At 40.4% G+C, this 26,727-nt stretch overlaps 1 protein-coding gene and 1 long non-coding RNA gene across 6 annotated transcripts; one reads left to right on the plus strand and one right to left on the minus strand.

The window, feature by feature from the left end:
• Positions 1-697: 697 nt before the first annotated feature.
• Positions 698-24,871, minus strand: SUV39H2 (suppressor of variegation 3-9 homolog 2). Of its 5 annotated transcripts, none has more exons than XM_003903406.2 (6): positions 24,721-24,871; positions 21,997-22,142; positions 6,748-7,419; positions 4,571-4,717; positions 2,998-3,127; positions 698-1,867 (listed from the first exon to the last, which is right to left on the minus strand). In XM_003903406.2, the coding sequence occupies exons 1-6, from the start codon at positions 24,749-24,751 to the stop codon at positions 1,761-1,763; spliced, it is 1,233 nt and encodes a 410-aa protein (XP_003903455.3). In that variant the 5' UTR covers positions 24,752-24,871; the 3' UTR covers positions 698-1,760. The 5 variants fall into 5 exon arrangements, with proteins under 5 accessions (XP_003903455.3, XP_017818051.1, XP_031508341.1 ...); XM_017962562.3 differs by lacking the exon at positions 24,721-24,871 and adding an exon at positions 24,140-24,491; XM_031652481.1 differs by lacking the exon at positions 24,721-24,871 and adding an exon at positions 22,897-24,065.
• On the plus strand, positions 5,012-10,041 carry LOC103887333. Its single transcript, XR_651397.1, has 2 exons — positions 5,012-5,054; positions 9,802-10,041. It is a non-coding gene; the product is annotated as an uncharacterized LOC103887333 (long non-coding RNA).
• Positions 24,872-26,727: the final 1,856 nt, after the last annotated feature.

Genomic DNA, 26,727 nt, shown 5'->3' on the forward strand with positions numbered 1-26,727 from the left:
CACCCAGGCTGGAGTGCAGTGGTGTGATCTTGGCTCACTGCAACCTCTGCCTCCTGGGTTCAAGTGATTCTCCTGCCTCAGCCTCCTGAGTAGTTGGAACTACAGGCGTGTGCCACCACGCCCGGCTAATTTTTGTATTTTCAGTAGAGACAGGGTTTCACCACAATGGCCAGGCTGGTCTTGAACTCCTGACCTCAGGTGATCCTCCTACCTCAGCTTCCCAAAGTGCTGGGATCACAGGTGTGAGCCACCACGCACGCCTGGCCCCCCATTCTGCAATTTTGGTTAACAGATTCTGAGGGTCCAAACATGTAAACAATTTATCCTATATATTATGAAAGAGTGAAGTTGTCATAGCAATATAATGAATAAAGTCTAGCTTCTCCCAAGAAAGAGCTAAAGATTAAGAAGTGCTGCATTCTTGAAGTTGGTTCAATTTTACCCAAGCTTATTTTAGGTAATTAAAGCCTGGAGCAATGAGCTTAGGTAAAATTAGGAATACTGAAAGCTAGATTTGCTGCATTTATCATTTTCGACAACACGATGAGAAATCTCAGAATCAGACATGAAAGCATAGTTTTTCCTGATTGAGATTCGATACTATGCTGGAACCCTCCCACCCCCTTACAAACTAATATATTCTATTTTAGTCTTTGTAGGTTGACTAATAAAAAGGTCTAATAATTCAGGCACACACTTTGGCCAAGTTTAGCTTTATCACATCTAAAAAAAATTCATGTACAAAACAAATATCAGTTCAAAAATATAGATTACTTTTTAAGAAGAACCTGCTGGAAATATAAAAATAATTAAATCTGGTGGAAAGGAACTGTTACACCTGCCTGAAATTGAGAGGCTGTAATGTTAATGTACATTACAGTATCATTAGGTACAGGTGCTCTCCAGGCAGCTTGTTTTACTGTTTAGACCGGAGGTACTCGACACAAATTTCCAATTCATGTTACTAAGAGGCGCCCTTAAAGTGCTCCATTCCCCTTGCTTGGTACTCCAAAAAACCGTCCTGGTCCCATTATCCTGTCCTTTCAAAGCAGCATAATGGCCAGCCATTCTGCACTTCTAGAGAGAGCTCTTCAGAGATTTTTCTTCTAGAAGATTAAGAAGTCTTTTAAGAATTACAGGTTCAGACATACACTCATCACAACAGTCTTGATTGCTTCAAAATATGAAATGAAGCTGAAATTAATTTTTACATTTAATTTTATACCTTAAATTTCTATATCATTGAGATGCCAATGTTTTAATGAAAAAGTAGAAAACAGTATAAAATTCAGTATCACCTATTTGTCTCAAATACAAGTACAGTGAATATTAAACAGGAATGACAACAGAGTAGCAAAAACAGAACTGGTAGATTTGCCCAAATTAACTGTTTCTCCAAATTTGAGGTTTATGGCAAGCTGAATGTTTGATCTCTCAGCAATTGTTAATTACATTATCAGCTTAACACTTTCAAACACTACGGGAGGCATTTCTCTGTTCACATAAAGTACACATATACTAAGCTGTAAATAGTCTGCCTTCCATTAGTTTGGTCTCTAAGCACTATAGATATGTAGACTTCAAATCAATCTATGAGACCCAGTGACCCTCTCTTCAGAGGCATTTGGCAAATGTCTTGAAACATGAATTGTAAATTAACATAGGTACAATCTTGATAATAAGAGTCCCAAATATGTATTTTTAAAAATGTTAACATTGGGGGAAAAATTATAATCATCAGCTCTATTTCCTGAAAAAGTTCAGTTGAGGTAACCTCTGCAAGTCACAGCTCCACATTTACATACTGTTCTGACCCTCTTTTTGGCTGGGCTGTGGTCAATAGAATCTGAAGATATATCTCCAGAACCTGAAGACACAGAAAAAGAAATACAGAAAGAGAGTTAAGACAGTTTAGAATAAATTTCAAATTTTCTATTATATTATTATCAGTGTTAGAGGGTACTTACATGGTCAAGACCCTTAGAGTAAGTTAACTCCCAAGGAAATGTAGTTAGTTCCCTTTGAAATATTTACAAATAAATGTTAATATTCAGATTCAAATCATAATGAATTGTCTTGAAAGGATGGTGCGGGTTAATAATAGGTAAAGTTTATGTTATTAGCCCATATTTGTGAGAAAGGATTTCTGAAATGATGAAACTTACTGGGAATATCTAATACACACTCATTTCACACAGTATATAAAAGCACAGTATGTAAGAGGTTAAGCAATGACAATATGTAAAGGCCGTCATTCTTAAAGAAAACATTTATACTGTCACAATAAAGCAAATAGAATTAAATGTTCTTTTTAAAAGCCAGGTTTAAGTAGGAGTAGAATAAATCTGTATGTGATTTAAATCATATTTTCTATCTTTTGAATATACATCTCTTAGTAAAAATTCAAAACTGTAGGCTTATATATTTTTTTTCCAGACAGAGTCTCTGTCATCCAGGCTGGAGTGCAGTGGTGCTATTCACGTCTCAACTGTAGCTTCAACCTCCCTGTCTTAAGCCATCCTCCCACCTCAGCCTCCTGAGTAGCTGGGACTACAGGCACATGCTACCACACCCGGCTAGTTTTTTCATATTTTGTAGAGACAGGGTTTCGCCATGTTACCCAGGCTGGTCTTGAATTCCTGGGCTCAAGCCTAACGCGGTGGGATTATAGGCAGGAGCCACCATGCTTAGCCCACAGTTAAAAAAAAAAAAAAAGTAGTACAGTATTAAGAAAAGATTCTATAATAAATAAATCAGTTTCCAAAATGGAAGTTCTGAGAAAACACGACGTAGAACCATTCCTCAGCTGAAGGTCAGGCAGACCTGGGTTGTAGTATTAGCTGTCGGATTAGCTTTGGACCTTAGGATGACCAACTTAGTGCTTCAACTTTTCATCTTTAGTATTAGTTTGCTTCAGATATCTAAGGTCTCTTCCTAGTCGGATTTGATTCTTCATATTGAAACTGACAACAAATAAACTGTACTTGAAAAGCATACCTTTCATTTGATAATCAAAAGTCAGCTCTTCTCCAGCATTTATCGTTCTCGTGGAAAACAATGCTATTCGGGGAAGACGAGTATCGAGGTTATCAATGAAAACATTGAACACCTGAAGATTTGGGTCACACTAAAAAGGAACATTAGAACCCATTTAAGTAAAAACGGTGTGAACAAGCCCTTCTACATGCCATATAAAATGTTTACTTTCCAAGAGATTTAAGTTCCACTGGAAATTAAGTTGCTTATTGCTTAGAGGTCTTTGAGGCATGCACATTTAAAAAGATTGTTTTCCCTTATAAAAATTTCAGACAAGTATAAAATAGAGAAAATAAGAAATCCCTATGTATCCACTATGCAGCTTCAACAATTAGTAACATGCTTGCCAATCTTAGTCATCTAGTCCCAAGTTTCTTTTTTTCCTGGAGAATTTCAATGCAAATCCCAGATTACATTATTATTTCACCTGTAACTATTTCAGTAAGGCATATACTTTAAAGAACTAGAATAACTGTGTTTAAAAAATCAAATCTGCACTACAGAAATCAAATGTTACACTGTATGGAGTTTCACTGCTTAAACTTTTGATCCAAACTCTTCAATGTTTTGAGAATACAACAGTAACTTATGGAATATGCAAGAAAAAAGATGTAGTGAGTCATACTAAGGAATCAAAACTGTGTAATGGTCTTTGGATAGAATATCTCTATTTTGAGACTATCTCGAATTTATCATTAAGAAAAAAATTCTTCAATGTTAATCAACAAACAAGGGACCAGAAGGTGTCTGCTAATCATACACTAATTTCTTACTATGAAATCCATCAAAAGTTTAACATGGTCTACCTTCCTTTATATGTTCAGCTATATAACTTTGTGAGACACACTATCCTTATTATCTACAAAATGAAGATAATGTCAACCTAACAAGCCTAATGTTATCCACTTAGTACTTAGTAGGTAACCCAAAATTATTAACTTCCCTAATTTTTGGAAATAGTTTTTATAGAGTCCAGAATTCTGCAGTTAAGTTCCAGCTATATTCTAAGTGTTTTCAGACATTAAAAGGCAAGGAAAAATACTAATTTATAATTTAGAAAAATAGCCCTACATAAATACTCTACAAATCTTTAAATTTTATAAAAAGTTGTAACATGTTTACATTTTAAGAAAATACATTTACCTTAGTTTGTACATCCTAAAATTTAGTCGTGTTAACTTCCATTAAGACACAGTTCTGTGTAATTCTTGGACACTTTACCTCTTAATTGCTCTGCTCATTGTAATATGAAAATAATGCCTACCGTACAAAGTTACTAGAAAGTTTAAATGAAGTAACATATGTAAAGACTCTTGCAAAATACATGCTATTAATACTCGGTAGGCACCTCAATGTTTACTTTTCCTAGTACAGCAATAATACCATAACTTAACAGAAGCTGCCCTCATTATAAAATACGTATTTTGGAAATGTTAAAAGGATATGTAGTTTAAAGAGAATTATTTTTTAGCTATGGAAACTAGTACTAGGTTGAATTGTTAGTCGCGTCTAAAGTTTACGTATGTCTTCTTACGCTGTGATTCACAAAATGAGACACATTGCCGTATCGAGCCGCATCCACTGTGAATTCATCAGATTCATAGTCCAGATCAAAGAGATACGTGATTCCCTTGTTGTCATAGAACTGTCCCCGTCTTTCAGCTTCTTCACTTGTGATTACCTAAACAGAAAAAACTACAGTATATTACGTAGCTACTGAACTAAAGCATTCATCTACATGTCTATTAATATGCAAATACCTACAAATATTTAAAAAGTAAGAAATTCGAGTGTCATCAAAGCAAACATTCACACTAGGAGTCAGATGGAAAGAGGTGGGAAAATGAGGGGAAGCAAAATGATAATGCAAAAGATTGGTGACTTTTTTTTTTTTTAAACAGGGTCTCACTCTGTCACTCAGGCTAGAATGCAGTGGTGCCATCATGACTCCCTGCATCCTTGAACTCCTGGGATCAAGTGATCTTCCTGCCTCAGCCTCCTGAATAGCTGGATCACAGGTACATACCACCATGCCCAACTAATGATTTAGTTTTTGTAGAGATGTGGGGTCTCACTCTGTTGCCCACATTGGTCTGGAACTCCTGGGCTCAAGTGAGCCTCCAGCCTTGACCTCCCAAAGTGCTGGGATTAACTGTACCCAGTTGATTTATGACTTTTTAAACAGGATTTGAGCAGTAAGTTGAAACACTGCATTACTTTCATTATAATTAGGATGTTCAAAAAGCTATACAACCATAGCTCTCTACAGGACAAAATTGAAAGTTAAAGACTAAATCTGCAAGTATATGCTCTAAATTATGATCCAGACACATTTTTCCTGTAACTTATCTATATGCAGTTACAAATGGAAAATTGTTAAAAATACAGGGGAGAAGCTATGTTAACTTTGGAATGGAAGGTTTCGTTTTTGTAGAATACATTATTTTCATGCAATTCTGTAAGTCTAAGATCGTCATCCACAGTTCAGCTCTTAAGAACACAGTTTTATGACACGCTCAGCTTAAGAAACTGAAAGTGTCTAAAGTGCTTTATGTTACCAACCAAATTTGGCTGCTGCACTCATTAAGAATGCAACTTAAAAACTTCTGGTTAACAAAAAGAATAATTTGATTATGTAAGATCTTGTATACTGAATAATTTATAATAACCTACCACTGTCTAAAAGTATAAGAATCAAAACAGACACCTAATTTAGTTTCAGAATTCTAGATGAACACAGATAATTATAGGTGACCCAATTCCAACTAAAAAATCCAGAGTTGACAACTCCGGATATGTAGCCATGCTCCTGTCTTTCTAGTCACAGCTCAACCTACCCTTCAGTTTGAAGCAGTGTGGTGTCATGGTGAAGACGACTGATTTTGGAGCTCTGAATGTTGGTTCTTATTACTATGTGACCTGTGTGACCTCGGGCAAGGTGTTCAATTTCTCTATAATAATGGACATAACAGTACTACCTCTCAAGAGAAAAAAAGAAAAAACAAAAAAGAAATAGTACTACCTCACTGAGTTTTGGAGAGGATTAGTGAATTAATACATCAAGTGCTTAGAATAGTATGTGACACATGGCAAATACTTTTTACATTCATATATATATACACATAGATATATGATTTGTATAAAAATAAATTTGCTAGTATTTGTATGGTAGTTTTGAGAATGGTCTTCACAATTCAAAAGTAAGTTACAGATGCACAGAGCCTAATTTTCTTACGGATGCAACAAATGCTTGTGTATATTTTATAATACTTACAAATATAGTATCTTTCATGTTGATCCAAAATAGAGTTCTGCCAACTACATTTAACCATATTTGGTCAAATAGATGAAGTAAATTAAAACTTTCAAGTTTCAAAGCAGCATGTGTTACATCTGAGTTTCTTCTTAGGACTTTTGGATAAAAACATTTGTCATATTTTAAATTTTACAAATGCTAGGTTTGACTACTAGGAATGTGTATTTGTTGAAAGATGACTATATCGATTTAACATATTGTTTTGTTCACATAAAAGTTTTTTATTTCTAAACATGCCAGTGAACTCTTCTCCTAAATCAGAAAATAAATTTCTACATATCTGCAAATGAAAATTTCAAAATGTACCAAGTATCTGTTACAGAGATAAAAAGGCAATTTTCCAAAAGTATAAACCTTACATGCCCATCATTTACTACGTGGCAAATTATACATACCTCTCCAACATATTCCATGACAAAACTCATTCTTTTAATCTTCACAAGGGTCTTCACACCCCAGCCACGTCCATTGCTAGTTCGAAAAATGCAAAGCGAATACTGTGTGCCTTTTTGTACAATCCTATTGGGACAATCAGGTCCACATTGACACCTTGAGTTGCATTCATAGATGGGAGTACCAGGTGGGATTCTAATTTGTTGGTTTTTATTATAAGCCAAAAGAACTCCAGCTTCAGCAGGACAACATTTTTGAAAGAAGCAATCTGTGCACGAACAACCAAAGGTAGCTTCATTGACTAAGCTGATTCCAGGAGCTGGTTTGTATTCATTAATGTAATAGAAGTCTGAAGGTGGGCCCTCTAAATCAACAGTATTTTCAACAAATATCATTCCTTTATGATTCTTCCTTCTGTTGAGTTCATCTTGCCATCTCTGCAGAGCTATCCTTTGTTTAGCCTTCTTCACAATGTACTCAGCGATGGCAGGTTTCAAAGTTTTGTTATTGTTTTTCGGAGTTATTGCTTTGCCTTTCTTTACCTGAGATAAATAATTATGCTTGTCATTAGAGAATTGCTGAAGCAGTAACGGGCACTTCAGATTTTGCAAAGGTTCCCAAGTATTTGTAGAATCTGGCCATCCTTTCCATTTTACAAGATAATATTCCATATCCTTAAAATACAAAAGAAAATAAAATGCAAATCAGATGGCTATTTCCCAGTTTTACCGAAAATAATTAAAAATCTTCAAGAGTAAGGTATCCATTACCATTTTTATTACTAACAGTTCAGAACATGTAGTCACAGGTTCCTAACACATGAAGTATAAATCATACAAATAAAAATATTTTTCCTTATATTACATAAAATATGGAATTTAGATGTGGCATAACATATTTGATAAGAGGCTATAGAGTTTTACCTGGAAAAAGATGAAGGTACTGAAACTTATGACTATGTTACTAAATGGTGATGTAGGTTAAACCCAGATGTATTTATTTTGATCATGGAAATAGATGGTCTCAAAGCTAACTCTTTATGACCTAGGTTAGTGGCTTACTTGGCCAGCAATAGATTCAGGCATTCTTAATGTCCATAACTTAATATCATACACCAGACACGAGGGAACTCATTTCTCAACATCATGGGCACACGTTCTCTAGATGTTCTAGAGATGAACTGTCCAATACAGTTATAACTAGCCACATGTAGCTACTGAAAACTTGAAATGTGGCCAATCCAAATTGAGATATGCTTAAAATATAATACACACTAAGGCTGGGCACGGTGGCTCATGCCTGTAATCCTAGCACTTTGGGAGGCCAAGGTGGATGGATCGCTTGAGCCCAGGAGTTCGAGACCAGCCTGGGCAACATGGGAAAACCCCATCTTTAAACCCCATCTTTACTAAAAACACAAAAATTAGCTGGGTGTGGTGGTGCGTGCCTGTTATCCCAGTACTAGGAAGGCTGAGGCACGAGAATCACTGGAACCTGCGAGGCAGAGGTTGTAGTGAGCTGAAATTGCACCACTGCACTCCAGCCTGGGCGACAGAGTGCAAGACTCCGTCTCAAACAAACAAAAAACAAAGCAAAAAAAATCACACTGAATTTTAAAGACTTAGTATTATACAAAAAAAAAAAAAAAAAGAACATTAAGTATCTCAACTTAAAATCTTGATTACAGGTTTAAATAATATTTTGGATATATTGGATCAAATATATTCTTGAAAGCAATTTCAGCTGTTTCTTTTTACTTTGTTCAATGTGGTTAGTAGATGCTGAATGGCGTCTGCAGCTCGCATTACATTTCTATCGGACAGCTCTCTTCTAGAGAATGCTGATTCAGACTCACCCATGACTGGATGAGGTAGCAGGCACTTATGCCACCTAATAGCAACTATTCTAATTTATCCCTCACACTGTTGCTGGCCACAATGCCTTGGCAACAAGGCACCACGGTATCTTGTCTTTTCACTCCAGTGACTCTGTTTTCCTCCCTTAAGGTAAGGAAATGCCATGTTTAAGTTTCTTTTTAAAAAGGCAGTTAAGGCTTGACGCAGTGGCTCATGCCTGTAATACCAGCACTTTGGGAGGCTGAGGCGGGTGAATCACTTGAGGCCCGGAGTGCGACACCAGCCTGGCCAACATGGCGAAACCCTCTCTACTAAAAATACAAAAAATTAGCCGGGTGTGGTGGCAGGCACCTGTAATCCCAGCTACTTGGGAGGCTGAGGCAGGAGAATCGCCTGAACCCAGGAGGAGGAGGTTGCAGTGAGCCAAGACTGTGAGTGAGCCACTGCGCTCCAGCCTGGGCAGAAGAGCGAGACTCCATGTTAAAAAAAAAAAAAAAAAAAAAGTAAAAAATAAAAGATAAAAAACACACTTGTGTGTCTAATAAATTTTGAAGTGGTCTCAGTAATTTTTTTTTTTCTTCTGCAATAATATATAGCCACATGCCCAAGGGGTAACATTAGATCATAAAATGTCTTCTGAAATAAAAAGGGGATTAAACTGCATTGGACAGTTACATTATCATTTTAAGTCATAGATACTGAAAAATCTTGTTGAGATAACTGCTTTTCCCTGAGAATTTTAAGAAAGTTTTTATATGAAGTACAGATGTCCATGACAGTTGTTTTAACAGTTATAATGCATTAAAGACTAAAGGTCTAAGCCATGTGATATCTGCCATGTTGCTGAGGCACAAATTGGGCTGAGGGACACCATGAGGCAGCTGTGCAGGAACCAGGCGCCCACCCAGGAGTGTGCTTATTTTATCCCCACTATCTGCATCTTAATGTTTTGTTTCATTATATTCTATTCAACAAGCAGTAATCCTTGTGAATTAAAAGAACTTTGCTTTCTTTTGAAAATTGGTCAAAAGTTTTTTTCTCTTAAAAAATGTGATTAAATAGTGTGCGGATATGCACAAAAACTGCATTCTGTGGAAATACATATTATGGTTCCAGGAAAAAAAAAAAAGCTTTGATGTACATTTTAGTATTTGTCAAATTGAGCCCCATTAAGGTCTAAGGATTTCTTCCTCCTTTCAGGTGACCGCTACAATTCAGGACTGCTGTTGGCGGGTATCTGTTCACACTGTAGTAGATACGAGATCCAACTGGCAGCATCTAACTTTTCTACTCCCCTTAATTCTAAACATTTTAAATTTTTCAGATGCTAGAATAAAGCAATGCAACCCTAGTCCTCTTTTTCTTTTTTTGGCTCCAGTTTTTCCTACCATAGCCCGGGTTATGCCAAATATTCCCAGTAAACAATGAAAGAAACAGAAATGGTGGCTTTAAGTCAATGGTTAAATCATCCAGGAACATTAAAAACACTGGCCACTGACGTTATTTCCAAAATAATTAATTGTATTTAATCTTACATGAATCACTTGCATTTTAAATGAACAAGTTTTATATGCTAATCACATTGGTACCTACTTGAATTTATGAACAGGAAATATGCTTATAAAACATGAATACGTATAGCAGACTAGTATAGAAATATTAGTAAGATTCTGTGTCAACTTGGTAGACTTATATTTTATAAGCATATTTTATTAAGATATTTCCACTTTGAAAAATAATTTTACACAGAAAACCACTTTAAGAAACAAATTCAATAAGCTAAAATGCCAAATAAAGGCCAAAACGTTCATAAGCTTATTATATCAGTATCTTATTCTGACATGTAATCAACTCTTGATTACCTATAGAAATGGAATCCCAGTGGCAAAAATGATCCATAAATCACTCCTATGTAATTTGGAATACATCATATGAATTTTTTCTTAATCACATTACCCAGCCGAGGCGGGTGAATCATGAGGTCAGGAGTTCAAGAACAGCCTGGCCAACATGGTGAAACCCCATTTCTAGTAAAAATACAAAAAATTAGCTGGGCATGGTGGCGGGCAGGTGCCTGTAATCCCAGCTACTTGGGAGGCTGAGGCAGGAGAATTGCTTGAACCTGGGAGGCGGAGGTTGCAGTAAGCCAAGATCACACCACTGCACTCCAGCCCAGCCCGAGTGACAGTGCGAGATCCTGTATCCAAAAAAAATAAAAGACATCTCCCCCAACTATCTTTGATGTCAGTTAGCCATTCCAGTATTTTAGTATCTATAATAAGTATATGAAAGTTTGGTCACTAGGGGGTATGGGGAAATATATTACTAGCCTTTAGGAGTAAAATCTCATAGGGAAAAGGCAGCAATAACGTGAAATAAGTAGCAACGTAAGACATTATCACCAGAATATAGAGGGAAATCAATACAGCTCAGACAATAAGAAAAGGGAAGACAGAAAGCAGTACACACTACACTCTGAAGGAGTGAGAGCAGTGATTGAGTAGGGAACACGGCAGGGAAGATGAAAAACATGGGCAAAAGCTGAAAGCTAAGATTTGCATGAAGTATCAAAAAAATAGTGAAGAGATGGATCTGTCTAGCTTTAAGGTTCAGAATGTTGAAACAAGCTAAAACTTGTAATGGTAAGGCAAGAGCAAATTTTAGACAACCGTAACACTTACTTGGCTGAGACACTTGAACTTTACTGTAGGCCAGTGGTTCTTAAAGTTCTCAGAAACCATGGTGCCTCTGGGGGAGCTTCATGAAGTACATTTAACTCCATCTTGTTAGTTAGTAACAATTTTACAAATCTATTAATTGCCAAACCCATGGACTCTTCAACCCCCTCTTATTTGGCCTCTCTAAGGTAACAGCCACCACCTAACCATTTCTCAGACTTCCTTCTTGCTCCTCTGTATTTTCCTTGCTGAGACTGCTTCCCCCTGCCCATCACTTACACAATGGAGACACTCAGGACCCTGTCTGGCACCCCTTTTCACATGAACATGTTTATCCCTTTGGAGAATCTGATGAAAGCAATGGACCTTTCTCTAACAAAAATCACATATAAAACATTTTGGGTAATTTCAGGATATTTAGATTCCAGGTTTAGAGAATTCCTACTATAAACGATCTCTTTGGACAACCTCATCACCCCATGGTTTTAACTATTAATTATATGCTGATGACTCTCCAAGTTTTATCTGTAGCCCAATATATCCAATAGCCTACCGGATGCTTCTTAAAGCAATCTAACCACACAGAACTCACCACTGTCCTTCCACATCAGATTATTTCTGTATTCCTCATCATGGTGAATCTTACCTGTCCACCTACTCACACAAGCCAGAAACCAGGTTATCTCAATTCCTTCTTCTCCTCAATCCAATCATCACCAAGTTTCTTTAGAGATGGACTTCTTCCTGTCGATCTCTATTTCTATAGCGTTAGTCACACCAGGCCCTCAATTCTTGCCTGCATTCTTACATTAATCTTCCAACTGGTTTCCCTATTCCAGACTTACAGCTTCAAACACTCTATCCTTCTTTACTATAGTTTTTTTGTAAAAACAAAAAATCCACAGAAGCAGTTACTGTTGTTTTTTTTTTGCTTAAAAACTGTTAATGGTTTCCACCCTGCCTAGGGAATGAAGTTCAAAGTTCCTCTTTTCAGAAAGCAAGTCACTCTGGAACTGTTTCCTGATGCCCCTCTGGCTCCATCTTTCATGATGGCCCCATTCACACAACACACACTAGCCACAATGAACAACATGCCAGGCCTTTTGATGCCTCTGCTGCTTTGTTCACAAACTTCTCCCTAATTAGGAGGGCCTTTCCCATTGGCATAATGAATGCTTGTCTCATCTTTTAAAACAGCGTAAATATCACCTCTTCTATGAAGTCTTTCCTGTCCCCATACCCAAGAACTGATCACCACCAACTCCTTTTTGTTCCAATTTCCAATTTAAACTCTAAGGTATTTGCGGGAAGGGATGGAATCTTATTCTTTATAGCCCCCAAATGAGCACAACTGCCCACCGTATTTTAGGCTGTGACTAAATGTTTCTGAATGTATAACAAAAAAATACGAATACCAAAGGGTATGCAATATACAAATCACAACACTAACTGTATGAATTCTTAAAGGAAATACAAGCTGATAAACTTGGAGGTAGCAATTCATGGTTTCTCAGTATTTGTCACCTGCTGTCTATAGCCAACAAGTGGCAGCAAACACCAAAACTTTAAAAGAAACATATGGGAAGACAAAGAACAAAAAAATGTGTCTTTCCACTAGCTAATTTTTTCTACCAATTTTGAAATAATCATCATATTCAATATCAGTGTTAAAATAACCTGAATCTGGCTGGGCACAGTGGCTCACGTTGGGAGGCTGAGGCAGGAGGATTGCTTGAGCCCAGGAGTTGGAGACCAGCCTGGACAATATAGTGAGACCTTGTCTCTACAAATTAGCAGCATGTGGTGGCACATTGCCTGTGGTTTCAGCTGCTCAGGAGGCCAAAATGGGAGGATCGCTTGAGCCTGGGATGTCAAGGCTGCAGTGAGCCAAGAACAGCCGCTACTACTCTCCAGCTTGGGCAACAGAGTGAGACCTTGTTTCTAAATAAATAACTGGAATTTGATTATGAAAACACACGGTTCCACAGGAGCATAGTCTGAGAACTATCATAGTCACGGAAAATCACTGAATTTTCATGCCAGTAAGAGTAGGAATTTTGACAGCCGGGTTAGAGACACAGAATTGAAAAAAGTGAGCCACATGACATTGTTAAAGTATTTTCTTAGAGCTCTGTTTTCCTGATCTCTCAAATACAGGTTGTAGTATAATGATTTCTATGTTATTCTAGTTCTTAACCACCCTAGGTTCAATCAGTGTTTTAGGAATATCAATCTACTGTCAGATGTGGACTAGTATTATTTTGTGCCATGCCGCACAGGGGTGGTTCTCGAAACACAAAAGTACCTGTATACTTTAAGAAACCAAAGCTATAGGCAATATTTATTGCTTAGCTTACTAAGCTATGTGCATGTCCATCAATGTGTACAGAGGATCTTGTTCTTCACTGAACTCTTACATACTCGTAGTGTTGTCAGAAATTATTCTGTGTGAAGGGGTGATGTAGTAACAATAATGCTGCAGAAAAATCGCCTTGCATTGAGACTAAGTACTACTACAATTAACACCCTTTAAGTTCAACTTGACCCTTGACATGAATTTATAATAGTAACAACCTTTTGCCTCCCCCGACAGAATTCTTTCCATTTCTCAAGTTGGCTATTTCAGACCTCCTCCACTTTGTTCAAGGTTCCCATCCCTACATCCTGTGTTATTTTCAGTGATGTATGACCTGTGTTCCTAATGCAAAGAGAAAATGGAAACCACCAGGCATTAACTGCCTTAACTTCCAGCCTTCCATGGCCATGGAGCTAGAGAGAAGGTGGATGCAGACATGAAAAGAGAGACGCACTTCCTTGGTCAATTCTTCTTGTCTCTTCAGTATCTCTGCTGGTTCTCACAAGCATTTAAACAGGCTCCATTTTTAAAAAGCAAAATAAAACTAAACCTCCTCTGAGATATAAATGCTTGTATATGTGGGGAACTTCTAAAAGACATATTAAGTTGCTAAGAATGAGAGACTGAAACTAGGTCACGGCGTAGATGTCAGTATCTGACCTTTTATAACATTCACTTTTTAAAACTACATGCATAGTATTTCCTCAAAATTAAAAAAAAAATACTATCACAATGGTCTTTTCAAAAAAACTTGAAAAAAATTATAAACACCCTTATACCCATGTAGCCCTCTCGTTTTCTTGAAAGCTACGATTCATGGAAGAATTGTCCATCCTACTCTACTTTCTCACCTCCAGTTAATTTTTTTTTTTAGATGGAGTTTCACTCTTGTAGCCAGGCTGGAGTGCAATGGCGCGATCTCAGCTCACTGCAACCTCCACCTCCCAGATTAAAGCGATTCTCCTGCCTCAGCCTCCCGAGTAGCTGGGATTACAGACATGCACCACGTCCGGCTAATTTTGTAATTTTAGTAGAGACAGGGTTTCTCCATGTTGGTCAGGCTGAATCAAACTCCAGACCTCAGGTGATCCACCTGCCTCAGCCTCCCAAAGTGCTGGGATTACAGGCGTAAGCCACTGCATCCGGTCTGGTTCATTCTTTAATTCATTCCTTTGGCTCTTCTCAGAGGTGCTCTAAGGGAATGAGTGACCCTCCATTACTAAATCCAGTGGATTCTTTCCAGTTCTTTGACCTACTGTTTAATACTCTCCTGCTGACATCATCTTTTCCTCTGGTTCCCATGATTTACTCTTCCCATTTTCTTTCTTTCCTTTTTTTTTTTTTTTTTTTGAGACCGAGTCTTGCTCTGTCATCAGGTTGGAGTGCAGTGGCACGAACTCGGCTCACTGCAACCTCCACCTCCTGGGTTCAAGTGATTCTCATGCCTCAGCTTCCCGAGCAGCTGGGATTACAGGCAAGCACCACCACACCAAGCTAATTTTTATATTTTTAGTAGAGATGGGGTTTCACCATGTTGGCCAGGATGATCTCAATCTCCTGACCTCATGATCCGCCTGCCTCGGCCTCCCAAAGTGCTGGAATTACAGGCGTGAGCCACTGCGCCCGGCCAACTCTTCCTATTTTCTGACTACCTCTCTTGCCAGTGTGTCTCAGTCTCTGACAGTCCTTCCTACGAGTGTCCCCACCTACTTCTCAGAGCTCATCCTCAGTCCTTGTTCTCTGTTCACATTTGCTTTGCTTGGGCTACTGCAATCGCCTCTTGCCACCCTCAACCCATTCAGGGCACAACAGCCAGAGTCATGTTTTCAACACATACATCTCAGCACACCGCTCCCCTGCTTAAAACTACTAAATGGTACTCTACGCCCTTAAGAGGAAGTCCAAAATCCTGTCCTCGGCCTATGAGGAGCAGCACTCTCTGGGGCCTGCCCATCCCGCCAGCCTCATTGCGCTCCCTCCTACTTGCTCTGTTCCACTCATATCCTCTATTCCTTGAAGGCCCTCTTTCTACTCCTTGAAGTCAGGCTGTCTTCTGCCTCGAAATCCCTCCCACGTATCCCTTTCTTCCTTTAGTACTAAGTTGAAACATCAGTTCCTCAGGGATACCTGCCCAGTCTCTCCAGGATAAGTGAGATCCTTCTGTCACATCAACACTTACCTCAACTACAATAAGTACTTTGTCCAACTGCATTTAAGGTATTTCTACCCTCACTGAAAAATAAACTCCAAAGTATCAGGGACCATACCCTCATATCACTCATTGCTCAGATTCCCAATTCCTAGTGCAGGACATGGTAGATGGCCAGTAAATATTAGCTGAGTTCATGAATAGGAAACTGCATCCACTCCCAAGGCTTCCCTCTCTATCTTTTTGCCAATTACTTTAGGATCTATGTTTCTAGTTAGATCTCACTATTGATTTGAGCCCCACTTCCAGTTGGTTTAAGTCCCACTTAAAATGTCCTCAAGAAAGTACATTTTGAAAGTACTCAAGAAAGCTGAGTACATTTTAAGTAGAATTTAAACCCACCAGAAATGGGTCCCCAAGCCCAATCTAGTTCCTACTCCTGTATTCCTGGGGAACAGTAACATTGTCTAAACCACCGCCCAAGTCAGAAACCTGTATTTTCCCTAGACCTGGCACCCTCACTGCCATACCCCCACCCAACCCTGTGACCACAAGCCACAGACATACATTTTACATCCTTATTTTTTAAAAAAGAACAGAAGAACCGCACACCTACTTTTCCTTAACATCATTAATACTTTAGTCCAAGCACCACTGTTTCTGGCCTGGTTACTATGACAGCCATTCAGAACATGCAGCCGTGCACGTGTTATCCCCCTCTCTATCAATTCCCTTTCTTTTTTGCAGAGAGAAAATTCTCTCAATTACAAACCTGATGTGTCACTCTCTTTAGAACCTGCCAACTAACTCCCCATTGCCTTAGGATGGCTGAAAAATCCTTCATTCACCTCTCATTCTTTCCCACATCCATCTACTATCACCTCATTCTCCAGACAGAAGCCACAGATAATTACAATTCTCACCTTTGGACAGGCTCCAATTGGACATCACTTCTGGGAAGCTTTCTGTGACCTATCCAAGGTGCACCTCCCACAGATCTTGTAATGATGTGTGCCACAGCACTTTTTATACATCTACACTGCAACGGGCTATTTGTCAAACTTTCTCACTAGGCTGTGAGTTCTTTATAGTGAGGGAGTTTCTTATTAATCTTTTGATTCCCAGTGCCTAACACAATGCCTGGCACACAGAAGAAACTCAAATAATTGTTGAGTAAGTCTACGAGAAAAACAAACAGGAGATACGAGTCAACAGAATGCTGCTATCATCTAAGCATGAAGCCAGGAAGGCCTAGTCTAATAGTGAATGTATGCCCTAGAAACATGACCGAAGCAAAAGACAATTCAATTCAATGACCACGGACTAAACACCCGTTCTGTACCGGGACTACAATGAGACAGTCCTGGCCCTCAAATGGTGGATGATTTAGCAGGGAAGATCTGATACAAATAAGACCATAAAGTGTTACAAGTTCTAGAATAATGGCAAGAATGGTGCTTTGTAAATCCTGAACATAAATCAACTAATTTTGCTGGAGATGAGAAACGGCAGGTGGTTCTACAATAGGTGGTGACCTTTGCACTGAACTGTGCAGGCTGTGTAGGATTTTGCGAAGCAGGGAAGAGAAATGGTAGTATTCTGAAGAGGGAATTAGATAAGGAAAGGGGACACAAAAGTGCATGATATGTTCAAGGCATTAGAATGCAAGCTGTGTCTGTTTTTGAGCTATGTTTCCAATGCTTAGAACAGTACCTAGCTCATAACAGGTGCTCAGTATATCTTAGCTAAATGAAATAATCTATAAATATTTCCATTTCAGAAAATAGGATAGATGACAAGAGATGAGGCTGGAAAGGCGGCGGGTAGCCAGATGACAAAAAACCTTGGTCCTATGCTAACGTGTCTCAGATGAGACTGGTAAACTGGGAACCATGAAAAGGTCTAAAGCAAGGCTTGAATGCAATCAGAGCTAGGTTTAAGGAACAACTATAATGGCATGGTGGAATATGGTACTGAGACAGTGTCTTTCATGAGCTAAGTGGAGGTGGCCACACAAGAAAAGGAAAAGGTCATAAGATCCTTCACCTACTCTGAATTTGTAAAAGAAAAAGAGAAAGAGAAGAAAAAAGGCAGAGGTATGCTGAACTAATGCTGGCTTAGAGATTCAATATCTATGCCAGGCAGAAGAAATGGGGGACGTATGTGGGGTACTGAGGACATAAGCGAGCAAAGGAAGGTCACTTATTCCGAAGCAAGAAAAGAGATGAACTGATGAGAAAGACTAAGGAGAAACTAAACAGCAAAAGTGATCTGAAACTGAACTATGAAACTCAGGATTCTGTACAAGAATCTTGGTAGCTCCCTTAATGTAAGCACAGATCTGTAAGTAACTATTACTAATTCCCTCTGTGAAAGTACAGCAGGAATGAACAGGAAAGGACAAAGAGACAGAGATAACATAATATGATAACCCATTAGATTTAGAGGGTAAAAAGAAATGAAGAATTAAAGATATATGCAATCATTAGGTTAGGTAAGTGGGAGAATTACGTTTCCGTTAACCAAGATAGGGAACACTAGTGCAAAACGCAGGTATGAAGGAGGAAAACAGGTGCCATTTTGAATGTGAACTTGGATACCTGTAGGGTATCCAGTTCGAAATGAAGCCCAGAAAGGGTTCAAGGCCTCAGAAAGATTGAATGATGAGCCAAACACATACAAGTAGAAACCACTGGGAAAGAGGCTGCCTACAGAGCAACTACAAGGTGAGCAGAGGGCCAAGAACAGAGCCTTTAAGACTATCAACGTTTCAGAGGAGGGAGGGATAAGAGATAGTAAAGAAGGTTCATAAAGAACAGTAAGAAAAACAGGTGGAAAAGAAGTAGGAATAGAGGTAACAATAATCACAGTAAACGCTCATATAGTATAATTACTATGCCAGCCTTTGTTCCACGCATTCTATCTATATTAACTCATTTAATGCTAGTAACACCCTGTGAGAATGGTACAATAATGATCCTTGTTTCAAAGATGAAGAAAATGAAAGAAAGGCTAAGTAACTTGCTGAAGATCACACAACTTGTAAAAGAGGCAAATTTTAAACCTAGACAATCTCTCCAAAGATGAGAGTTTCAAAGAGGAAAAGGTAGCCAATGGTGTTAAATGGGGAAAAGTTGAATAAGATGCAAGGTCTTCAAATCTGACATCTAAAAGGTTACTGAGGGGCAAACATCAGAATAAGGTGGGTTAAAAAGCTAATGGGAAGTGGACAGACACCTCACAGAATGGGAGAAAATTTTTGCAAATCACATACTAATAAGAGATTTGTATCCAGACTATGTGAAGAATGATTACAAGAATGTTTTAAACAGACAATCCACTTTTTAAAATGCACAAAGGATCTGAACAGACATTTCTCCAAAGATATACAAATGGCCAATAAGCACAGGAGAAGATGCTCAGTATCATTAGTCTTAGAAATACAAATCAAAACCACAATGAGATACCACTTCAAACCCACTAGGACAACTATCATCAAAAAGTCAGATAACATCATGTATTCGCCAGGATGTGAAGAACTGAAACTCTCATACACTGCTGGTGGAAACGTAAAATGCAGTGCTTTGGAAAAGTCTGGCAGTTCCTCAAACAGTTAAACACAGAGTCACCATATGACCCAGCAATTCTACTCCTTGGTATATACCCAAGAACCATGAAAACTTATGTCCACACAGAACCCTGTAGACGAATGTTCATAACAGCATTATTTATAATAGTCCCAAAATGGAAACAACTCAGATGTCCACGAAGTGATGAATAAATTACATGTGCTATATCCATACAATGAAATATTATTTGGCAATAAGACGGAATGAAATACTGATATATTTTACAACATGGATGAACCTTGAAAACATGCTGAAAGGGGCCAATCACAAAGGACCACATATGGTATGACTCCTTTTATATGAAATGTCCAAATACGCAAATGGACAGACAGATGTAGTGGTTGCCTAGGGCTGGAGGTAGAAGGGTAATTGAGGAAATTTGGGGTAAGGGGTGGTAGCTAAGGGGTTTAGTGTTTCTTTTTGGGATAACGAAAAGTGTTCTAAAACTGACTCCTAAAGTACACTAGAAAATTTGTGGTTTTTTTTTTTTTTTTTTTTTTTTTTAGACTGAGTCTTGCTCTGTCGCCCACGCTGGAGTGCAGTGGCATGATCTCAACTCACTGCAACCTCCACCTCTGGAGTTCAAGCGATTCTCCTGCCTCAGCCTCCTGAGTAGCTGGGATTACAGGGGCCTGCCACCATACCTGGCTATTTTTTGTATTTTTAGTAGAGACAGGGTTTTACTATGTTGGCCAGGCTGGTTTCGAACTCCTGACGTCGAGTGATCTGCCTGCCTTGGCCTCCCAAAGTGCTAGGATTACAGGCATGAGTCGCTGTGCCCGGTTTAAAAAATTTGAATTGTACACTTTAAATAGGTGAGTTGTATAACAGCATGTGAACTATATCTCAACAAAACCGTTAAAAAAGTCAATGGGACATGCAGTAGTAGAAAAAGACAAACACTTGCATGAGTGGAGAGGCAAGGCCAAAGAAGATTCTTTGAAGGTTAGGGAAGATCTGAATATGTTTACTGACTGAGATATATCTGTAAAAAAAAGAGAGCTTGATATAAACAAGACATCAGAGAAGAAAAAAAAAATGCAGCAGGGTGCAGTGGCTCACACCTGTAATACCAGCACTTTGGAAGGCCAAGGTGGGCAAATCATGAGGTCAGGAGTTTGAGACCAGCCTGGTCAACATGGTGAAACCCCAACTCTACTAAAAAGTACAAAAATTAGCCGGGCATGGTGGCAAGTACCTGTGGTCCCAGCTACTCAGGAGGCTGAGACAGGAGAATCGCTGGAACCCAGGAGGTGGAGGTTGCAGTGAGCCGAGATCACACCACTGCACTCCAGCTTGGGCGAAAAGAGCGAGACTCCGGGTCTTTTTAAAAAAAAAAAAAAAAAAAAAAAAGTCCTAGAAGGGGTAGATAGGAAGAAAAAAGAAAAATGGTGACACCTCTGGAAGTAAGAATAAGTGAACAGCTGGCGGTGAAGGTAAGTTGAGAGTTTACACATGAAGGATCCTATTTTTCATTGAGGTAGGAGGTCTTCAGCAGAAAACAAGAAATGGGTAGAGTAAGAAACCCAGAAAAGTAATACAAGTTGGAAAACCTGCTGACAAGAATGGGAAAAGCAAGCAAGATTAAAAGCTCGTCAGGTAGAACTGAGCAGTGTGAGAACAGAAATAAGTTATAATGGGGCTGATATGCATGATTGTATAATATGCTCAGCTGGATTGGTCAGTCCATAGGTTGTAAACTGAGATGGCAGATGACTGGGGCTGTTTCAGGGGCTGAAGGATGCTGAGAGTGCCAGTGAAATGCACGAGCATAAGATCCCACTGAGCGGGGAAGGCAGTGATACTAAAGGAACTTGAAAGAATGGGATTTAGTGACTGATTCAATATAGAAGATGAAGGAGGAAAACAAAGACTTAAACAGGATTCCCAATTCACTTATCAGTAGAATTGGTAGATTAATGACCAAAACAGTTCTTGGAAAGAGAGGTAGGCTATAGACAGACGAATTACTCAAAAATATAAAGTTTAGATCAAAATATCTTTAGAGAACAACTCTGCCATTTTTTAAGAGCAATAAAGGCAGGCTTAGAGAAGTGAAACGAGTTTGCTTAAGTTCTAAGGTACTAAACAAAAGCTGGAAATGACTTCGTAATCCAGGCCATTCTGTTATAACCTAGAACCTGACTAAATCTGGAGTTTGACAGGATGGCAGGAAATGCAAATGGTGATGTTCTTGAGATTCAATAACACTAAAATTGGTTTGAAACGGTAGGTTCATTTCAGGTGATAGTGGGGAAATATCCAGGAACAAAACGAAAGACAATTGGAGATCAAACATTTGCTCTGGTAACCCACACGGAGATAATCAAGAGTTGGATGTAGAGTGATATGAGCACTAATACGAGCACTAAAATATTCTAATGCAAGAACATTGTAGGCTTCAAAATCCTCTCAATGCTATTTGGCAACACAGATGACAGGACACATAAATTTATTATGGCTTAGAATTTTTTAAACATTAAGAAGAGCTTTTCTTACTTTTAAGGTTCTTTTTTTGTTACAGAAATATGAAATACTGAAGTCTGATTAGGTCTCTTGTAAGGGGCTAGACATTTGCCTTACCTTTACTACCTTGTAGTCACACAAGTATTCCACCTCATAATTGTTTAGATTCCTTTTGGTGATTCCAATCGATTTACATGTGAGCTTTTCTTTTCTACATAATTCCTGAAGAGTATCAAGTGAAACTAGGCAAGGCACACACCAAGCTACAATAAGAAAATAGAATTCTTTACTAATGAAATAGCTATTCAATTAAAATAAAAAAGAGAAAAACCCTCTATTCCCCAACTTTCAACTGGCAATTTTAGACTAAAAATTCCTATGACAAGAAACCAATTATGCATCTTCAAGAAAAAGTTAAACATTAAGGAACTATTTCGTTAAATTGGTGTTCTTGGATTTTCTCATGGATTTCTACTCCACTATGTTTAACTGACATCAGTTGATTTCCATTAAGTCACTCGAAAATGTTTCATGTCTGTAAGCTTTTTAAAAATTATATGCAGATGCAGGTCAACAGAGGTAGTGTTTCTTACTTTCATTGTATTCTACATAGACTATAATCACTATTTTAATAAAATGTAAATCTCTAGGACACTTATTCTTAAAAACACATCTAAAATATACTTTAAAACAACATTATAATTCGTTAACACATAACTCATTTTTTTTTTAACTGGACAAAACGAACTGAAATCTAATTAAAATATATTTCTACGTTACAAACTCATATGTTAGTTTTCTCTTTGAAATGTTGCATGAAGCTTTAATTCCACTTATTATTTTACCCATACTGCAATATATTATCACCAAGGTGAATAAACTCGAGTTATTAAAAAAATGGAGACTATATTGATATTTTGTAATACTTATTGACTGTATTGTTTTTAAAGCCAAACTTTTAAAACGGTGTTCAATTTACATAAGCCATGTACTAAACTCAAAGAAAATTAGACATACTTATCATCAACCCTCCAGAAGCCAGAAACTAATTGTGTTCCAGAAGATTTGACCCTCAAATTTCTGTAAGTAGCATGTTACCACACTGAATTTAAAGTGTAAATTAACAAACACGTTTAGGAAAATAGAACAAACTTGGTGTTAGGGCTAGTGTCATGGTAAGCACTAGACAGGATCAAAAGTCCTCTGCCCTACCCATCGCTCAGCCACCGAGCTATGTGACTTTAGTGAGGTCTCAATCTGTCTGGCTGTCACATTCACTGGAAAAAAATGGAGAAAACTGGTGTTACCAAACAAAATCTATCAGTAAACTCAAGCTTTACTTGGTAGCTCTCCAAGGTAGTTGCGATCACCTTTTATGTTTTGAGGTAATTTCAGGAAAGGGAGAACACTTGTTAGCGGCAATAACTTTTCCTGCACCCTTTCCTCATCCTCCCCACCTCACACAGAGACTTCATTGTCAGAAACCCTTAAGCATAATTTCCACCATCTCACTGGCTGCAAACGACTCCATCCTAAAGCAGTAAAGAGAAAGGTATTTTCCTCCAGAAAACGTGGGGGAAGAGGCCGATTGCTTTGGAGTGGTCGTTTGGGGGTAGGACAGTGATAGGAGAGAAATGACCCCGTAAGTCCCTTCCATCTAAAAAAACTAGAGGACGTTTTGTGTTAAGCTGACCTCACTAAGGGGATCACGTATAAAGGTGGTTCCTCTTGAGTATCTACCCAAGGTATGTTTGTGTGCTTTTCCTAAACATTTTTATCTAGTTGAGGATTCAAAACACAACCCGCAAAGGAAATGCTCTTCGAGAATTTAAAGAAAAAAAAAAAAAGTGAACATGAAAAACTGCAAACACGTGGTTAAAAAAAAGCAAAACGACAATCTCTCAAGTCTCCAGTAATGTAGAAAAATGTTTCACTGACAAAATTAAATAGTTCATGACCACCACAAACACCTTCCGCTAGCTTAGTTCACAGTAACCCCTGACATTCTCCAAGGAAGAAAAACTCGGGGATAATGAGGTCATAATCCAAGTGGAGAGGAGGCGAGCTTGAAAACACCTTTACATTCCAGAACGCACGGAAAAGTTTCAGGCTCTCAAAGCGTGCGCGACACCAACACCCCCCGACGCCCACACCCACGCGCGCTCGGTGCCCAATTCCCCAGCGTCCACAGAAATAACACCAAGCTCCCGGTGGGTGGAAGAGTTACCGTAAGCCAGAGGCTGCAACCTCAAATACCCACTTTCTGGGCGACTCTCCAACGAGGCACTCAACCTCCTAGCGTGTCCGCCTTGTGGGGGGGGGGTTCCTCGGTTATCCCCTTAGCACACAGGCGCCCCGATTTCCTCTCCCCCTCTGATATTAAGGTCATGTTCACGCCGGCGGGCGTCGCTTCCCGCCTCCCACTTCAAAGGCCCGGGCGCATGCCGCACGCCCCGCTCGAACCACCACAAAGGAGCCAGTCGCAGCCGGGCCCCCGGGACCTCCAGCCGGGGACCGCCGGGGAGCGGCCCCGACCCCCGAAGCCACCACGGGAGACGCCAAGGGGGCCGGGCCGAGCTGGCGGAGAGGCCACGCTCCGCAGCCGAAGCGCCCCGGGCTCGCGCGGTGCCCACCTCCGCGGCGGGAGCCGGCCGGGCAGGGAGGCGGGTCAGCGGCCTGGGGGAGGGTAGGCGCCCGCAGCGTGCGTCCCGGAGTCGGGGGCGCGGCGGCCGGGGAACCGCCACGTCGCCGTCTGGCTGGCCCGCGGGACGGCCCTGCCGCCCGGGCCTTGGGAGCTTGCCTGGGAACGGGGAGGGCGAGGGGGCCGCGCTCCAGCCTCACCTCCTCGCGCCTCGGCCCCGACCGCCGCCATCTTGTGGAGCTTTCATTCAAACTGGCGCGGTCTGACGGGATAGCTCAGCTGGCCCTACGCCCCGCCCCTGGCCGGCCCGCGCGGGACTTGGGGGCCGGGGCTTGTAGGGGGGGATGGAACCCGCATGGCGTCCTGACGTCACTGGCGGCCGACCCCCCCGCCGCGGCGGTCAGCGCGCCTGCGCCCCAAGGCCCGGCCCCAAATGCGAGGAGCCGAGCTGGGCGGAGCGAGCGCGTGTGCTCTGGGATGCTCTGCGGTGTCCGGCGCCCATACCCTGCGCCAGGCCCGTTTGGCGCATTCACTCGGGAGGACGTCGGCCAGGGACGCTGCCTTTCGGGTCCGGTTCCGCAGCCACCGCAGCTCGGCGGGCCATGGTTAGGCTCCCCCCGACCCCACTTCCCTAGAGCACCGGGCCTCGGAAGCGGCCGCACATGGGCACGGCTGGAGAGGTTCCGCTGGCTTGGTGCAGTCGCCGGGATTCCGACTGGTTGGTGTGGGGTGTGGCCTGTGCTGCCCAGCTCCCAGCTGATCCTAATGTGCGGCACAGCTGAAACCGCCGGTCTCCATCAGTGCTTCTCACACTTAAAAGGGGTTTACGAATCGTCGTGGGGGGGAGGTGCGGACTTGGAATTTTTTAAGAGATGGGGTCTCACTCTGTCACCAAGCTCAAGTGCAGTGGCGCGATTACGGCTCACTGCAGTCTCGACCTCCTGGGCTCAACTTTTAATGTAAATTGGGACTGGGTAGGTCTGTAAGGAGACCCGAGCCCCCCCTCCCGTGTTGTTGACAAGCTCCTGAGCTCGGCCTGCTGACGGGTGGGGGCCGGGAGGAAGAGGACATGTTGGTAAGGAGGCTGCAGGGCGACTCCGGGGGCCTCCCACCTGGTCTCCACCCCCTCCCCCCAGCCATTCTTGACGCCGCATCCATATGACTGTTTTAAACAACCTAAAGCAGAAATCTTAGAGCAAATAACGAAAACTGGCAGAAAGCCATTTGATGTCTACTAAGGACTTAAACGCAGACCATTAAAGGACTGGTTATTTGATTCCATTATGAAATACTGTCTAGCCGTCTTAAAAAGATGTTCATGAAGCTTTTAGTGTTAAGCAAAAACAAAACAAATCCCCCTGAAATATAGTTTTAACTAGGAAAAAAAATGTATAGGAAAATAACGAAATACAGCCTTTCGAAGTGATTTTAACTTCTCGTTTTTACATATTTAATCATTTTCTACGATGAGCATCTCACTACCTTGATATAAGGAATAAAAGGCCCTATCCAACCCTATCACCTGGAAGAGCATCCAGGCCCTTTAAGGCGTAGTCTATCTAGGATTATGCCTTCAGGCCCTTTAAGATACAGCCTCCCTTCCTAACCGACCCCAAGCACTCATTGCCTCTCCTGTATGTTTTCAGAGCCCTCCAAGGAGCGGCCTTCGCTACTCACTGGTCATTCCTGAATCCCTTTTTGGCTCCTTTTCCTCAGTCCAGCCTGGGTTCCTCAGGGAAGGGACTGTAGCCCTGGGACTGCATTTCTCTTCCGCCCTCTCCCTATGTGACTGCCCCGATTCCCATGGATTTAAATTGCATCTTGACACGAGATTCCTAACTTTTTGTCTCCAACCCTGGCCTCTGCCCTGAATTCCAGGCTAGAATATCCACAGTGCCTAATGGACATATGCCCTTAGGTGTTGCACAAACATCTCCAATTGAACATATCCAGAAAAATACACTTCTGGACCTTAGTCCAGGCCATCATTGCTTGACTGAAGTCCTACAACAGCTGAACTGTTTTCACTTCCACCACTGCTCCCATTCAATCCATTTTCTAGGCAGCTGAAAAAATGACCCTAGAATATAAAGAGGAACAGGCCTTTCCCCCCGCTTTAAGTACTTCCCAGCACATTAAAACTCAAACCTCCAGTGATTGGAATCCTGTCTCTAACCTCACTTTGTGCCACTCCCCTTTACTCATTA

This window comes from Papio anubis, chromosome 11 (assembly GCF_008728515.1).
Source record: "Papio anubis isolate 15944 chromosome 11, Panubis1.0, whole genome shotgun sequence".
Taxonomy (NCBI): domain Eukaryota; kingdom Metazoa; phylum Chordata; class Mammalia; order Primates; family Cercopithecidae; genus Papio; species Papio anubis.

Excerpts from the sequence above, each read along its gene's own strand:
- SUV39H2 (XM_003903406.2), bottom strand. The coding sequence starts at position 24,751 with ATGGCGGCGGTCGGGGCCGAGGCGCGAGGAG. Across the intron at positions 22,143-24,720 it reads CGGGGCCGAGGCGCGAGGAG|CTTGGTGTGTGCCTTGCCTA; the intron begins GTGAGGCTGGAG and ends TTCTTATTGTAG. Across the intron at positions 1,868-2,997 it reads TTTTGATTATCAAATGAAAG|GTTCTGGAGATATATCTTCA; the intron begins GTATGCTTTTCA and ends CTGTGTCTTCAG.